This window comes from Pseudophryne corroboree, chromosome 2 (assembly GCF_028390025.1).
Source record: "Pseudophryne corroboree isolate aPseCor3 chromosome 2, aPseCor3.hap2, whole genome shotgun sequence".
Taxonomy (NCBI): Eukaryota; Metazoa; Chordata; class Amphibia; order Anura; family Myobatrachidae; genus Pseudophryne; species Pseudophryne corroboree.
This window is the reverse complement of record NC_086445.1, coordinates 492,594,924-492,612,271: the sequence shown is the minus strand read 5'-3', so window position 1 is coordinate 492,612,271 and position 17,348 is coordinate 492,594,924. Positions and strand designations below refer to the sequence as shown.

Sequence of the window (17,348 nt, the reverse complement as noted above, 5' to 3'; positions counted from 1 at the left end):
CATTTCCCATCAAAACAAGAGAGAGCTATACAGAGCCACCGCTACATAATGGGCTGACCACTGACAATTAAAAGGACCTAACATGCTTTTCCCTTCCTAAAGATGGCCGCGCGGGTGCTTCCGCCTCCCGCCGCTAGCCGTCACGTGTCTGTGGGCTGGAACTAGCCGTAGTGTTGCTGTTCGTCTGATTGGCTGGCGGCCTGCGGGGTTCTGTTCCTAAACGCTGCGCAAGGGACTTTGCTGGTTGCGATAGCGCGGCGCTCACAAGGCTGCGTCACATCATGTCTTGCCAGGTGGAAGCGGCGGCCGGAGGCACTGAGGATCCGGGGAGGCTGGATGACCCCAGACAGGTAATGACAGGGGAACGGGAGTCCGGGCTGATCGACCCCTCCACCCCCAGTACTCCCTCGCTGCGGGCACACGAGGGAGGAGAGCTCGGTCACACCTGTCACCTCTCTCGCACCTGTGCCCTCCATGCTCCGCTCTGACTCCTGGACAGTGGCAGCAGCAAGGCACGTGTGTACTCTGTCACCAGAGCAGTGCGAGCGGGAGGAGGCAAAGGCACCGAGGCAAAGGCACGGTGTATGCTGCGATGCAGGTGCTGGGGGCACATCACATGCGGGGGTCTGCCAGTGTGCGGGCGCCATATGCTTAGCCCTCTCCCCCTGCCAGCTGGCAATATGCGGTGCCGCTCAGTACTACTGATTCTGGCCACTCACTGGCAGCCTGTGTGGGGTTTTACTAGGTTACAAAACAGCTAGAGCCCCTCTCAGGCTGTCATTTAATAGAGCATTTATCTCTGCAGCGCTGTGATGAATCCTTCATAAACTGTTTGCTTGTTGAGACGCATCATTGACAATTCAACTGGGGGAATGTGCACAAGAAAGGACTTTTCTTACAAGTGGAATACAGTAACCGGGCTAAAGGCCAGCGGGCTCTTCCTCGGCCCCCTGAAATGCAAAAATGATCCTGGCATGTTGGTTAGAGCTCTTCCCAACAACTCTGATGTTATTCTAGTCTTTTACTATATTACTGTCCCAAGAGTGGTCTCAGATTTGATATAGATATACCATGGTCAAGGTGCCAAAAATGTTCTTTCATTTATCTTTTTAAATGGGGGTAAAAAGTACATGTAAAGCTAGATGTGTTCCTTTCCAGTATAACAGGCCTGATAAGGCAGGGTAATCTTTATTTACTTTGTTTACCTTGTATGCCGCACATCTACCAATATACGTACAGATTTGTCTAGAGCAGGGGTGTCAAACTCAAATTCATCGGGGGCCGCATCAGCAGTTTGGTCCCCATCAAAGGGCCGGTTGTATCTGTAGGTCTATGTGTCCACTCTTTATTATCATAAATTAATGTCACTGCATTCAATTATTACTGTTTTTTGTAATAATGTAAGTAATAACTAGCTCTGAAAGGGGGAGACGCAGAGAGAGAGCGCGAGGGGGGAGAGACGGAGAGAGGAGCAGAGAGAGGGGGAGACAGAGAGGGGAAATGGATAGTGAGGAGATAGGGATAGAGAGGGGGGAGACAGACAGAGAGCGAGAAAGGAGGAGAGACGGAGAGTGGGGGGAGACAGAGAGGAAGGAGATGCATAGAGGGGGATACATGAAGAGAGAGGGGGGGCAGAGGAGCGAGAGAGAGGAGGAGCAGCACTTTCCACTTGTACAACAATAGTATTGCATTTTCCTGCCTGGCATCAGTAGTGCTTACAATCAGGGGCTGTCACTGTGCATGGAGATGGCTGCCAGTGACTCTATGCATCCCTCCCATGAACTTTTGGCGCTGGTGACAATCAGGACCGGGGTGTAACAGCCAGGTGTCCGTGTGAACAGCAATAGAGAGAGGGACTTGGAATAGTTAAACAAGTCGGGCACATGCAGCATTTGAGTCTATGGTGGAGGAGCTGAAAGCAGAGCATCTCCTTCTCCCCCTCCGGCCGGGAGTCGGGACCCGAGTCACTGACTGTGCAGTGACTGTCTTAATGCACAGGGCTCCGGGGCACTGGTGGTGGGCAGACAGGCGCAGCGTTGGTGGCGGCATTAAATGAGTCAGTGAGACTCATTGTAATGCCGGAAGCTCGGGGACCTGAACCAGCCCCCACCGCGGGAACAGTCAGCCCCCCTGTCACCGCTGATTGTAACAGCTCAGAGCTAAAGCAGCATCACCACCCGGAGCTGGCCGCGGGATCACGGAGTACCCAGCCCCGATCCCCGGCTGCGGAACACTGGCAGCTCTCAGACCCCAACACCCTCCTCCAGCCGCAGGTTATCCACTGTCCGAAGCACAACTCACCAAATCGAGGAGAGCTGCGCCATCAAGTCCGCACTGGCAAGGCTCCACCTCCTATTTTTAAAGTTTGCAGCCGGGCCACAGAGCCATCAATCAATCTGGCAGGCTAGGGATTGGCTGCAGCGAAGCGCGTCCCACGGACCCACCCATGTTTGAAATGTGAGTCCGCGGGCCATCAGAGGAGGTCTGGCGGGCCTTGTGTTTGACACCCCTGGTCTAGAGTCTTAGGGGTTTATTCCTGAAGCAGTGAAAAGAGTGGAGAAGTGAGCTACTGGAGAAGTTGCCCATGGCAACCAATCAGCTTCTCTGTATAATTGTATAGTATGCAAATTATATATGTTACTTCAGTGCTGATTGGCTCTTCTCCTCCACTGGCTCACTTCTCCACAGTTTTCACTGCTTCATGAATAGACCCCTTATTGTTTTACATCTTCATCTGTTGTATAGTGTATATTGCAGAGATCACAGCAGATGGAAGAAACAGCTAAACATTAGAATTGAGTATCATCAAGATGTTTTTTCTTAGTCCATATTTGCTTCTGAATTGATTCGTATGATGAAACAACACAGCTTAAAGTTGCATATGACGCTTTAAATAAAAGGTTCTTGAACCTTTTCAAACACAAACTATAGTCCTTGGAAAAGATGCCCGTGCTTTCCATATATGACATGCTTGTTTTCCACAGGTTGCATATGATATCATTCAAAAGTTTGCGGTCACCCAGACAATTTCGTGTTTTACGTGAAAACTGACTTATTTATCAAATGTTACAAAATGAAAATAAGAATTTACTCACCGGTAATTCTATTTCTCATAGTCCGTAGTGGATGCTGGGGACTCCGTAAGGACCATGGGGGATTAGCGGCTCCGCAGGAGACTGGGCACAACTACAAAGAAAGCTTTAGACTACTGGTGTGCACTGGCTCCTCCCACTAAGACCCTCCTCCAGACCTCAGTTAGGATACTGTGCCCGGAAGAGCTGACACAATTAGGAAGGATTTTGAATCCCGGGTAAGACTCATACCAGCCACACCAATCACACCATATAACTCGTGATACAATACCCAGTTAACAGCATGATAACGACTGAGCCTCTCAACAGATAGCTCAACAATAACCCTTTAGTTAAGCAATAACTATATACAAGTATTGCAGACAATCCGCACTTGGGATGGGCGCCCAGCATCCACTACGGACTATGAGAAATAGAATTACCGGTGAGTATATTCTTATTTTCTCTAACGTCCTAAGTGGATGCTGGGGACTCCGTAAGGACCATGGGGATTATACCAAAGCTCCCAAACGGGCGGGAGAGTGCGGATGACTCTGCAGCACCGAATGAGAGAACTCAAGGTCCTCCTCAGCCAGGGTATCAAATTTGTAGAATTTAGCAAACGTGTTTGCCCCTGACCAAGTAGCAGCTCGGCAAAGTTGAAGAGCCGAGACCCCTCGGGCAGCCGCCCAAGAAGAGCCCACTTTCCTCGTGGAATGGGCTTTTACTGATTTAGGATGCGGCAGTCCAGCCGCAGAATGTGCAAGCTGAATCGTACTACAGATCCAGCGAGCAATAGTCTGCTTAGAAGCAGGTGCACCCAACTTGTTGGGCGCATACAGGATAAAGAGCGAGTCAGTCTTTCTGACTCCAGCTGTCCTGGAAACATACATTTTTAGGGCCCTGACTACATCCAACAACTTGGAAGCCTCCAAGTCTTTTGTAGCCGCAGGCACCACGATCGGTTGGTTCAGATGAAAAGCTGATACCACTTTGGGGAGAAACTGGGGACGAGTCCTCAATTCTGCCCTATCCATATGGAAAATCGGATAAGGGCTTGTACATGACAAAGCCGCCAATTCTGAAACACGCCTGGCCGAAGCCAAGGCCAACAACATGACCACTTTCCACGTGAGATATTTTAAATCCACGGTTTTCAGTGGCTCAAACCAATGTGACTTTAGGAAATCCAACACCACGTTGAGATCCCAAGGTGCCACTGGAGGCACAAAAGGGGGCTGAATATGCAGCACTCCCTTAACAAAAGTCTGAACTTCAGGTAGTGAAGCCAATTCTCTCTGGAAGAAAATCGATAAAGCCGAAATCTGGACCTTAATGGAACCCAATTTAAGGCCCATAGTCACCCCTGACTGTAGGAAGTGCAGGAACCGGCCCAGCTGAAATTCTTCCGTTGGGGCCTTCCTGGCCTCACACCACGCAACATATTTTCGCCATATGCGGTGATAATGGTTCGCGGTTACTTCTTTCCTAGCTTTTATCAGCGTAGGAATGACTTCCTCCGGAATGCCCTTTTCCTTCAGGATCCGGTGTTCAACCGCCATGCCGTCAAACGCAGCCGCGGTAAGTCTTGGAACAGACAGGGCCCCTGCTGCAGCAGGTCCTGTCTGAGCGGTAGAGGCCATGGGTCCTCTGACATCATTTCTTGAAGTTCCGGATACCACGCTCTTCTTGGCCAATCCGGAACAATGAGTATAGTTCTTACTCCTCTTCTCCTTATTATCCTCAGTACCTTTGGTATGAGAGGAAGAGGAGGGAACACATAAACCGATCGGTACACCCACGGTGTTACTAGAGCGTCCACAGCTATCGCCTGCGGGTCTCTCGACCTGGCGCAATATTTTTCTAGCTTTTTGTTTAGGCGGGACGCCATCATGTCCACCTGTGGTTTTTCCCACCGGTTTACAATCATTTGAAAGACTTCTGGATGAAGTCCCCACTCTCCCGGGTGGAGGTCGTGCCTGCTGAGGAAGTCTGCTTCCCAGTTGTCCACTCCCGGAATGAACACTGTTGACAGTGCTAACACGTGATTTTCCGCCCATCGGAGAATCCTTGTGGCTTCTGCCATCGCCGTCCTGCTTCTCGTGCCGCCCTGTCGATTTACATGGGCGACTGCCGTGATGTTGTCTGACTGGATCAGTACCGGCTGGTTTTGAAGCAGGGGTTTTGCCTGACTTAGGGCATTGTAAATGGCCCTTAGTTCCAGAATATTTATGTGCAGGGAAGTCTCCTGACTTGACCATAGTCCTTGGAAGTTTCTTCCCTGTGTGACTGCTCCCCAGCCTCGAAGGCTGGCATCCGTGGTCACCAGGACCCAGTCCTGTATGCCGAATCTGCGGCCCTCTTGAAGATGAGCACTCTGCAGCCACCACAGCAGAGACACCCTTGTCCTTGGAGACAGGGTTATCAGACGATGCATCTGAAGATGCGATCCGGACCACTTGTCCAACAGGTCCCACTGAAAGGTTCTTGCATGAAACCTGCCGAATGGAATCGCTTCGTAGGAAGCTACCATTTTCCCCAGGATCCGCGTGCAGTGATGCACCGACACCTGTTTTGGTTTTAGGAGGCCTCTGACTAGAGATGACAGCTCCTTGGCCTTCTCCTCCGGGAGAAACACTTTTCTCTGTTCTGTGTCCAGAACCATCCCTAGGAACAGCAGGCGTGTCGTAGGGACCAGCTGTGACTTTGGAATGTTTAGAATCCAGCCGTGCTGTTGCAGCACTTCCCGAGATAGTGCTACCCCTACCAATAACTGTTCTCTGGACCTCGCTTTTATCAGGAGATCGTCCAAGTACGGGATAATTAAAACTCCCTTCCTTCGAAGGAGTATCATCATTTCCGCCATTACCTTGGTAAAGACCCTCGGAGCCGTGGAGAGACCGAATGGCAACGTCTGGAATTGGTAATGACAATCTTGTACAACAAACCTGAGGTACTCCTGGTGAGGATGGTAAATGGGGACATGTAGGTAAGCATCCTTGATGTCCAGCGATACCATGTAATCTCCCTCGTCCAGGCTCGCAATAACCGCCCTGAGCGATTCCATCTTGAACTTGAATTTTTTGATATGTGTTCAAGGATTTCAAATTTAAAATGGGTCTCACCGAACCGTCCGGTTTCGGTACCACAAACATTGTGGAATAGTAACCCCTTCCTTGTTGAAGTAGGGGCACCTTTACTATCACTTGTTGTGAATACAGCTTTTGAATTGCCTGTAACACTGTTTCCCTGCCTGAAGGAGTGGTTGGCAAGGCAGATTTGAGGAAACGGCGGGGGGGAGACGTCTCGAATTCCAGTTTGTACCCCTGAGATACTATTTGAATGATCCAGGGATCCACCCGTGAGCGAGCCCACTGCTTGCTGAAATGCTTGAGACGGGCCCCCACCGTACCTGGCTCTGCCTGTGGAGCCCCAGCGTCATGCTGTGGACTTAGAGGAAGCAGGGGAGGACTTTTGCTCCTGGGAACTGGCTGTATGCTGCAGCTTTTTCCCTCTGCCTCTGGGCAGAAAGGACGCGCCTTTAACCCGCTTGCCCCTATTGGGCCGAAAGGACTGTACCTGATAATACGGTGCTTTCTTTGGTTGTGAGGGAACATGGGGCAAAAATGTAGACTTCCCAGCTGTTGCTGTGGAAACGAGGTCCGAGAGACCATCCCCGAACAATTCCACACCCTTATAAGGCAGAACTTCCATGTGTCGTTTGGAATCTGCATCACCTGTCCACTGCCAAGTCCATAACCCTCTCCTGGCAGAAATGGACATTGCACTAATTTTGGGAGCCAGCCGGCAAATATCCCTCTGTGCATCCCTCATGTATAAAAGTGCATCTTTTATATGCTCTACGTTCAGCAAAATAGTGTCCCTGTCTAGGGTATCTATATTTTCTGACAGGGAATCTGACCACGCAGCAGCAGCGCTGCACATCCTGGCTGAAGCTATAGCCGGTCTCAGTATCACACCTATGTGTGTATATATAGATTTCAGGATAGCCTCCTGCTTTCTATCAGCAGATTCCTTCAGGGCGGCCGTATCCGGAGACGGTAGTGCCACCTTTTTTGACAAGCGTGTGAGCGCTTTATACACCCTAGGGGATGTTTCCCAGCGTGACCTATCCTCTGGCGGGAAAGGGTACGCCATTAGTAACCTCTTAGAAATTACCATCTTTTTATCAGGGGAAGCCCATGCTTCTTCACACCCCTCATTTAACTCTTCAGATGGAGGAAAAGCTACTGGTAGTTTTTTCTCTCCAAACATTATACCCTTTTTTGTGGTACCGGGGGTAACATCAGAAATGTGCAACACATTTTTCATTGCCTCAATCATGTAACATGTGGCCCTACTGGAAGTTACATTAGTCTCTTTGTCGTCGACACTGGAGTCAGTATCCGTGTCGACATCTGTGTCAACCATCTGAGGTAGCGGGCGTTTTAGAGCCCCTGATGGTTTTTGAGACGCCTGGGCAGGCACAGGCTGAGAAGCCGGCTGTCCCACATTAGGTATGTCGTCAAACCTTTTATGTAAGGAGTCGACACTATCGCGTAATTCCTTCCACAGCACCATCCACTCAGGTGTCGACTCCGCAGGGGGTGACATCACATTTACAGGCATCTGCTCCGCCTCCACATAAGCCTCCTCATCAAACATGTTGACACAGCCGTACCGACACACCGCAAACACACAGGGAATGCTCTGACAGGACAGGACCACACAAAGCCCTTTGGGGAGACCGAGAGAGAGTATGCCAGCACACACCAGAGCGCTATATAACACTGGGATCCCACTATCAATGAGTGTTTTCCCTATAGCTGCTTTTTTTTATATATATATTACATATATATGTATGTATACTGCGCCTAAATTTAGTGCCCCCCCCTCTCTTTTTTACCCTTCTGTAGTTTTCTCAGACTGCAGGGGAGAGCCAGGGAGCTTCCTTCCAGCGGAACTGTGAGGGAAAAATGGCGCCAGTGTGCTGAGGGAGAAGCCCCGCCCCCTTTTCGGCGGACTTTCTCCCGCTTTTTCTGTGATACTGGCAGGGGTAATTTTACATCTATATAGCCTCTGGGACTATATATGATGTATATTTTGCTAGCCAAGGTGTTATCTATTGCCCTCAGGGCGCCCCCCCCCCAGCGCCCTGCACCCATCAGTGACCGAAGTATGAGGTGTACATGAGGAGCAATGGCGCACAGCTGCAATGCTGTGCGCTAACTTGGTGAAGACTGAAGTCTTCTGCCGCCGATTTTCCGGACCTTCTTCGTGCTTCTGGCTCTGTAAGGGGGACGGCGGCGCGGCTCCGGGAACGAACACCAAGGTCGGGTCCTGCGGTCGATCCCTCTGGAGCTAATTGTGTCCAGTAGCCTAAGAAGCCCAACCTACCACCTGTTAGGTAGGTTTGCTTCTTCTCCCCTTAGTCCCTCGCTGCAGTGAGTCTGTTGCCAGCAGATCTCACTGAAAATAAAAAAACCTAAATATACTTTCTTTCTAGGTGCTCAGGAGAGCCCCTAGTGTGCATCCAGCTCGGCCGGGCACAAGAATCTAACTGAGGTCTGGAGGAGGGTCTTAGTGGGAGGAGCCAGTGCACACCAGTAGTCTAAAGCTTTCTTTGTAGTTGTGCCCAGTCTCCTGCGGAGCCGCTAATCCCCCATGGTCCTTACGGAGTCCCCAGCATCCACTTAGGACGTTAGAGAAAAGATATAGTCAATAATGATTTTTATTTGAAATAATAATTTTGCCCTTCAAACTGCTTTCGTCACAGAATGCTCCTTTTGCAGCAATTACAGCATTGGAGACCTTTGGCATTCTAGCTGTTAATTTGTTAAAGTAATCTGAAGAAAGTTCACCCCACGCTTCCTGATGCACCTCCAAAAAGTTGGATTGGCTTGATGGGCAGTTCTTGCGTACCATACGGTCAAGCTGTTCTCACAACAGCACAGTGGGGTTGAGATCTGGTGACTGCGCTGGCCACTCCATTACAGAGTACCAGCTGCCTGCTTCTTCCCCAAATAGTTATTGCATAATTTGGAGGTGTGCTTTGGGTCATTGTCCTGTTGGAGGAGGAAATTGGCTTCAATCAAGCGCTGTCCACAGGGTATGGCCTGGCCTGGCATTGCAAAATGGAGTGATAGCCTTCCTTATTCAAAATCCCTTTTACCTTGGTACAATTCTCCCACTTTACCAGCACCAAAGCAGCCCCAGACCATCACATTATCTCCACCATGCTTGACAGATGGCGTTGGGCACTCTTCCAGCATCTTTTCACTTGTTCTACGTCTCACAAATGTTCTTCTGTGTGATCCAAACACCTCAAACTAAAATTCGTCTGTCCACAACACACTTTTTCCAATCTTCCTCTGTCCAATGTCTGTGTTCTTTTACCCATATTAATCTTTTTCCTTTTATTGGCCAGGCTTTTTTTTTTTTTGCCACTTTGCCTAGAAGGCCAGCATCCCGGAGTCCCCTCTTCACTGTAAACGTTGACACTGTTACTCTTATGTACTTGTCTTCTTGCTCAGTTGTGCATCGGGGCCTCCCACTTCTTTCTACTCTGGTTAGAGCCTGTTTGTGCTGTTCTCTGAAGGGAGTAGTACACACCATTGTAGGAAATGTTAATTTTCTTGACAATTTCTCGCATGGAATAGACTTCATTTCGAAAGAACAAGAATAGACTATCGAGTTTTACATGAAAGTTCTTTGGCCTTTTTTAGACTATAATCGAACCCACAAATGTGATGCTCCAGATACTCAACTAGCTCAAAATAAGGCCAGTTTTATAGCTTCTCTAACGAGCAAACCCATTTTCAACTGTGCTAACCTAATTGCACAAGGGTTTCCTAATGATCCATTAGTCTTCTAACGCGATTAGCAAACACAATTGGGTCGATTCAATTCACTGACAGTTGAATAGCGCCGGGAGTTAGCTCCAGGCGCTATTCAATACAGCGACAAGTGACCCTCAATTGTCGGGAATTCTTCTCTCACCCCCGGCGGATGAGAGAAGAAATGCAACAAAAGTGCTGCCGCAAGGCTGATTCTGTTGGGAATCAGCATCGCGGTGGGGAGTTAAATCGGACAATACCCGTTCTCCCGACAATTCAACCTGTTAAGTCAGTGAATTGAATTGACCCCACTGTACAATTAGAACACTGGAGTGATGTTTGCAGGAAATGGGCCTCTATACACCTACTGTGTGTAGATTTCTCAAACTTCCTAGAGGATGCTGGGGACTCCGTAAGGACCATGGGGTATAGACTGGATCCGCAGGGGACATGGGCACACTATAAGACTTTCAATGGGTGTGAACTGGCTCCTCCCTCTATGCCCCTGCTCCAGACCTCAGTTAGACTCTGTGCCCAGGAGTGACTGGACACGCACTAGGGGAGCTCTACAGAGTTTCTCTAAAGACTTTATTGTTAGGTTATTTATTTTCAGGGAGACCTGCTGGCTACAGGCTCCCTGCATCGTGGGACTGAGGGGAGAGAAGTCAGACCTACTTCTTCTTAGTTAAAGGCTCTGCTTCTTAGGCTACTGGACACCATTAGCTCCAGAGGGTTCGATCACTTGGTTCGCCTAGCTGCTTGTTCCCGGAGCCGCATCGTCACCCCCCTCACAGAAGAAAGAAGCCGGGTGAGTATAAGAAGACTTTAGTGACGGCAGAAGACTTCAGTAGTGGAGGTACAGCGCAGCGGTCGCGCTGCGCTCCATGCTCCCACACACCAATGGCACTCACAGGGTGCTGGGGGGGGGGGGGGCGCCCTGGGCAGCAAGTTACTGAAAGTCAAAAAGGCTGGCAATTGTGGCATATTCGGTGCCCGGGCACCGTGTCCGATACCCCCGCCGGTTTAATGCAGTGGTCGCGCTGCGCGCCATTTCTCCCACACACCAACAGCTTTGCGAGGGCGCAGGGGGGGCGCCCTGGGTAGCAATATATATATATAAAAAAGCATGTATACAGTATTTCTCTTGCGTCCTAGGGGATGCTGGGGACTCCGTAAGGACCATGGGGAATAGACGGGCTCCGCAGGAGACATGGGCACTAAAAAGAACTTTAGATATGGGTGTGCACTGGCTCCTCCCTCTATGCCCCTCCTCCAGACTTCAGTTTGATACTGTGCCCAGAGGAGACTGGGTGCATTACAGGGAGCTCTCCTGAGTTTCCTGAAAGAAATTTTGTTAGGGTTTTTATTTTCAGGGAGCTTGCTGGCAACAGGCTCCCTACATCGAGGGACTGAGGAGAGAGAAGCAGACCTACTTAACTGCTAGGCTCTGCTTCTTAGGCTACTGGACACCATTAGCTCCAGAGGGAGTCGGAACGCAGGTCTCTCCTAGCTGTTCGTCCCGGAGCGCGCCGCCGTCCTCCTCACAGAGCCGGAAGATAGAAGCCGGGTGAGTATGAGAAGAAAGAAGACTTCGGATATTCACTGAGGTACAGCGCAGCGGTAACGCTGCGCGCCATTGCTCCCGCACAACACACACACACACGGCAGGCACTGTAAGGGCGCAGGGGGGGCGCCCTGGGCAGCAATTAAACCTCTGGTCTGGCAAAATCAGGACATATATGGGCTCTGCACTGTATATTTGAGATCCCCCGCCAGTTTTTGAAAGAAATCAAGCGGGACCGAAGCCCGCCGCTGGGGGGGCGGAGCTTGATCCTCAGCACTCACCAGCGCCATTTTTCTCCACATCACACGCTGAGAAGCTGGCTCCCCGGACTCTCCCCTGCTGAACATGGTCGCTATCTGGGTAATTTTTTTTCCCTGGGTCATTGGCGCTGGGTGTGTGCTGGCATACTCTCTCTCTGTCTCTCCAAAGGGCCTTGTGGAGGAACTGTCTCCAGTTAAGAGAATTCCCTGAGTGTGTGGTGTGTCGGTACGCGTGTGTCGGCATGTCTGAAGCGGAAGGCTCTTCTAGGGAGGAGGTGGAGCAAATGAGTGTGGTGTCTCCGTCGGCAACGCCGACACCTGACTGGTTGGATATGTGGAATGTTTTAAATGCAAATGTGAATTTATTGCACAAAAGGTTGGACAAAGCTGAGTCCAGGGAGTGTACAGGGAGTCAAACCCTGCCTTTCACTATGTCGCAGGGACCTTCTGGGTCTCAAAAGCGCCCACTATCCCAAATAGTAAACACTGATACCGACACGGATTCCGACTCCAGTGTCGACTACGATGATGTAAAGTTGCAGCCAAAATTGGCTAAAAGTATTCATTATGTGATTATTGCTATAAAAGAGGTGTATCATATCACGGATGAACCCTCTCTCCCTGACACAAGGGTGCGCATGTATAAGGAGAAAAAACCTGAGGTAACCTTTCCCACATCTCATGAGCTGAACAAATTATTTGAAAAGGCATGGGAATCTCCAGACAAAAAACTGCGGATTCCCAAAAGGATTCTTATGGCGTATCCTTTCCCGACAAAGGACAGGATACGGTGGGAATCCTCCCCGAGGGTGGATAAAGAGTTGACACGCTTATCCAAAAACGTAGCGCTGCCATCTCAAGATACGGCAACCCTCAAGGATCCTGCTGATCGCAGGGAGGAGACCTACCTTGAAGTCTATTTACACACATACTGGTACCTTACTCAGACCGGCGATAGCGTCCGCTTGGGTTTGTAGCGCGGTAGCAGCGTGGACAGATACCTTATCTGCTGATATAGATACGCTGGATAAGGAAAACATTTTATTGACCCTGGGTCATATTAAGGATGCTGTCCTATATATGAGAGATGCTCAGAGAGACATTGGCCTACTGGGTTCCAGAGCCAACGCTATGGCGATTTCGGCTAGACGAGCCCTATGGACCCGACAATGGACGGGCGATGCCGACCCTATCCATTTTCTTTCAGAAGGAATTGGCTTCTCTCCCAGAAATCCAGACTTTTGTGAAGGGAGTGCTGCATATCCAACCTCCTTTTGTGCCCCCAGTGGCACCCTGGGATCTTAACGTGGTGTAGCTGTTCCTTAAGTCTCGCTGGTTTGAACCACTTAAAACGGTGGAATTAAAATATCTCACTTGGAAAGTGGTCATGTTGTTGGCCTTGGCATCGGCAAGGCGAGTGTCTGAGTTGGCGGCTTTATCTCACGAGCCCCTATCTGATTTTCCATGTGGATAGAGCAGAGTTGCAGACTCGTCCTCAATTTTTGCCCAAGGTGGTTACTTCTTTTCATATGAACCAACCTATTGTGGTGCCTGTGGCTACGCGGAACGTGGAGGATTCCGAGTCCCTTGATGTGGTCAGGGCATTGAAAATTTATGTGGCCAGAACGGCTTGGGTTAGGAAAACAGAGGCACTGTTTGTCCTGTATGCGGCCAACAAAGTGGGCGCTCCTGCTTCGAAGCAGACTATTGCTCGCTGGATCTGTAACACGATTCAGCAGGCTCATTCTACGGCTGGATTGCCGTTACCGAATTCTGTAAAGGCCCATTCCACTAGGAAGATGGGCTCTTCTTGGGCGGCTACCCGAGGTGTCTCGGCGTTACAGCTGTGCCGATCTGCTACTTGGTCGGGTTTAAACACCTTTGCAAAGTTCTACAAGTTTGATACCCTGGCTGATGAGGACCTCCGGTTTGCTCAATCGGTGCTGCAGAGTCATCCGCACTCTCCCGCCCGTTTTGGAGCTTTGGTATAATCCCCATGGTCCTTACGGAGTCCCCAGCATCCTCTAGGACGTAAGAGAAAATAAGATTTTAAACCTACCGGTAAATCTTTTTCTCCTAGTCCGTAGAGGATGCTGGGCGCCCGTCCCAGTGCGGACTACATCTGCAAGACTTGTATATAGTTTTTGCTTACTTAAGGGTTACAGTGATTGCGCTGAGACGAAAAAAAAGTGGGTCCCAGGGACCCCTCACTTTTAAAAATTGGGGTCCTAACTGTCCTTTTGTGGGTCCCATCGGAATGAAGGTTCTTATTAATTATTCAAATATAAAAACACAACAACAAAACAAAAACTTAGGCGTCTGGCTTTGTGGGGAAGGGGCTTGGCCACATAATAGTGGCAATTCACATTACACCACACAGTAGTGCCGCTTATACACACTGCGCCAGGCAGAGCACATTATACACACTGCGCCAGGCAGAGCACATTATACACACTGCGCCAGGCAGAGCACATTATACACACTGCGCCAGGCAGAGCACATTATACGCATTGCACCAGGTAGAGCACATTATAGACATTGCACCAAGCAGAACCACCTATACACTTTGCGCCAGGCAGAGCACGCTATACACTTTGCGCCAGGCAGAGCACGCTATACACTTTGCGCCAGGCAGAGCACGCTATACACTTTGCGCCAGGCAGAGCACGCTATACACTTTGCGCCAGGCAGAGCACGCTATACACTTTGCGCCAGGCAGAGCACGCTATACACTTTGCGCCAGGCAGAGCACGCTATACACTTTGCGCCAGGTATAACCAGCTATACACTTTGCGCCAGGTATAACCAGCTATACACTTTGCGCCAGGTATAACCAGCTATACACTTTGCGCCAGGTATAACCAGCTATACACTTTGCGCCAGGTATAACCAGCTATACACTTTGCGCCAGGTATAACCAGCTATACACTTTGCGCCAGGTATAACCAGCTATACACTTTGCGCCAGGTATAACCAGCTATACACTTTGCGCCAGGTATAACCAGCTATACACTTTGCGCCAGGTATAACCAGCTATACACTTTGCGCCAGGTATAACCAGCTATACACTTTGCGCCAGGTATAACCAGCTATACACTTTGCGCCAGGTATAACCAGCTATACACTTTGCGCCAGGTATAACCAGCTATACACTTTGCGCCAGGTATAACCAGCTATACACTTTGCGCCAGGTATAACCAGCTATACACTTTGCGCCAGGTATAACCAGCTATACACTTTGCGCCAGGTATAACCAGCTATACACTTTGCGCCTGGCAGAGCACATTATATACATTGCGCCAGGCAGAGCACGTTATACACTTTGCGACAGGCAGAGCACGTTATACACTTTGCGACAGGCAGAGCACGTTATACACTTTGCGACAGGCAGAGCACGTTATACACTTTGCGACAGACAGAGCACGTTATACACTTTGCGACAGACAGAGCACGTTATACACTTTGCGACAGACAGAGCACGTTATACACTTTGCGACAGACAGAGCACGTTATACACTTTGCGACAGGCAGAGCACGTTATATACATTGTGCCAGGCAGAGCACGTTATATACATTGCACCAGGTAGAACCACCTATACAACCACTGAGCCAGGCAGATCACGTTATACATTTTAAACGGGGAGAAGCTGCGGGCAGCGCGATTGAATGGGGAGAAGCTACCAGTGGTGATTTGATGGCAAGAGAGGCACTGAAACAGTATTATTAGCAGAGACACACTGGTCACTCAGAGACCTCTCTGCTTGTAGTGCGTAAAACGCGATATAGCGCATATTTTGCAATCAGTGACTATAGTGGGAAGAGAGTGAGGTGGGTGTAGGGGGAAGAGAGAGGGGGGCTGTAGGGGGAATAGAGAAACTGACTGAGGGGGGAGACAGAGAAGAAGAGAGACGGACAGAGAGAGGGGGCGGGACGGACAGAGAGAGAGAGGTGGGGAGACAGAGAGGGAACGAGACGGACACAGAGAGAGAGGGGGAACGAGACGGACAGAGAGAGAGGGGGAACGAGACGGACAGAGAGAGAGAGGGGGAACGAGACGGACAGAGAGAGGGAATGAAAGAGAGAGGGAACGAGGAGACAGGCAGAGAGAAAGAGGGAACGAGGAGACGGACAGAGAGAGGGGGAACGAGGAGACGGACAGAGAGAGAGGGAACGAGGAGACGGAGAGAGAGGGAACGAGGAGACGGACAGAGAGAGAGGGAACGAGGAGACGGAGAGAGAGAGAGTGAGAGAGAGAGAGAGAGAACGAGACGGCCAGAGAGAGCGGGAGAGAGAGAGAACGAGACGGAGAGAGAGAGAGAACGAGACGGAGAGAGAGAGAGAACGAGACGGAGAGAGAGAGAGAACGAGACGGAGAGAGAGAGAGAACGAGACTGAGAGAGAGAGAGAACGAGACGGAGAGAGAGAGAGAGAACGAGACGGAGAGAGAGAGAACGAGACGGAGAGAGAACGAGACGGAGAGAGAACGAGACGGAGAGAGAGAGAGAGAGAACGAGACGGAGAGAGAGAGAGAGAGAACGAGACGGAGAGAGAGAGAGAGAGAGAGAACGAGACGGAGAGAGAGAGAGAGAGAGAGAACGAGACGGAGAGAGAGAGAGAGAACGAGACGGAGAGAGAGAGAGAACGAGACGGAGAGAGAGAGAACGAGACGGAGAGAGAGAGAACGAGACGGAGAGAGAGAACATGATGGAGAGATAGAGGGAACGAGACGGACAGAGCGAGAGAGAAAGGGTGGAGATCGAGAGAGGGGATAGATGGAGGCAGGGGAAAGGGAGTGTTTGAGAGAGGGGCTTGTACTACTGTCACATTGCTTGAAGTCAGTGGTGTATGGACACGACTGCCAGTGCCTCTGCAAATTCCTCCGATGGACTTTTGGAGCCGGGGACGGTCAGGACAGGGGCATACCTCCCAACTGTCCCAATTTTTGCGGGACAGTCCCGCTGTCCCACCCGTGGCCAGCAGTGTCCCGCGGTGCTGGGGGGGACATTTGGGAGGCTTTTGCACTCACAGCAGAGCCGAGTGAATAGACGCTGTGCGCATGCGCACACAGCGTCTATTCATGGAGGTACTGGGGGCATGCCAGCAGCTCACTGAGCGCTGGCCATGCCCCCCTAGTAACAAGAATGGGGCCGTGGCTCGCGATCGCGGAATTGCCGTGAGGCCACGCCCCTTTATGCAAAGCCACACCCATTTTTTATGTAGACACGCCCCTTTTCGGCGCGGAAGTCCCTTTTGACAATTTTGAAAGTTGGGAGGTATGCAGGGGTGTAATAGAAGTAGGCAAGGGCTGAGAGAGCGGCCCCTGTCCTCCCCTTCCAGCCCGGTGTCTGTGTCAGCAGCAATAGAGGGGGAGTTTAGATTAGTAAAATAGGTACGGAGGAGAAGGAGAGCGGACCTTTTACTGGTCGGGAGACAGGACACGAGTGACTGGCTGTGCAGTGCTGGTCTTAACACACGGGCTCTGGGGCACTGGTGGTGGGCGGGCGAACAGGCGCAGCGCTGTTCGCGGCATTTAATGAGTCAAAGAGACTCGTTGTAGTGCCGTCCCTGAACCAGCCCCCACCGCGGGAACAGACAGCCCCCCTCTCCCCACGCCACT

The 17,348-nt window shown here is 50.6% G+C and overlaps 1 protein-coding gene across 1 annotated transcript in view; it reads left to right on the top strand.

The window, feature by feature from the left end:
- The first annotated feature begins 142 nt into the window (after positions 1-142).
- TXLNG (taxilin gamma) overlaps positions 143-17,348 on the top strand; it is a 230,039-nt gene continuing 212,833 nt past the window's right edge. Inside the window, exon 1 of the mRNA XM_063953939.1 lies at positions 143-350. Coding sequence (XP_063810009.1) covers positions 282-350 — 69 coding nt within the window. The 5' untranslated portion in view covers positions 143-281. The remainder of the gene's footprint in view (positions 351-17,348) is intronic.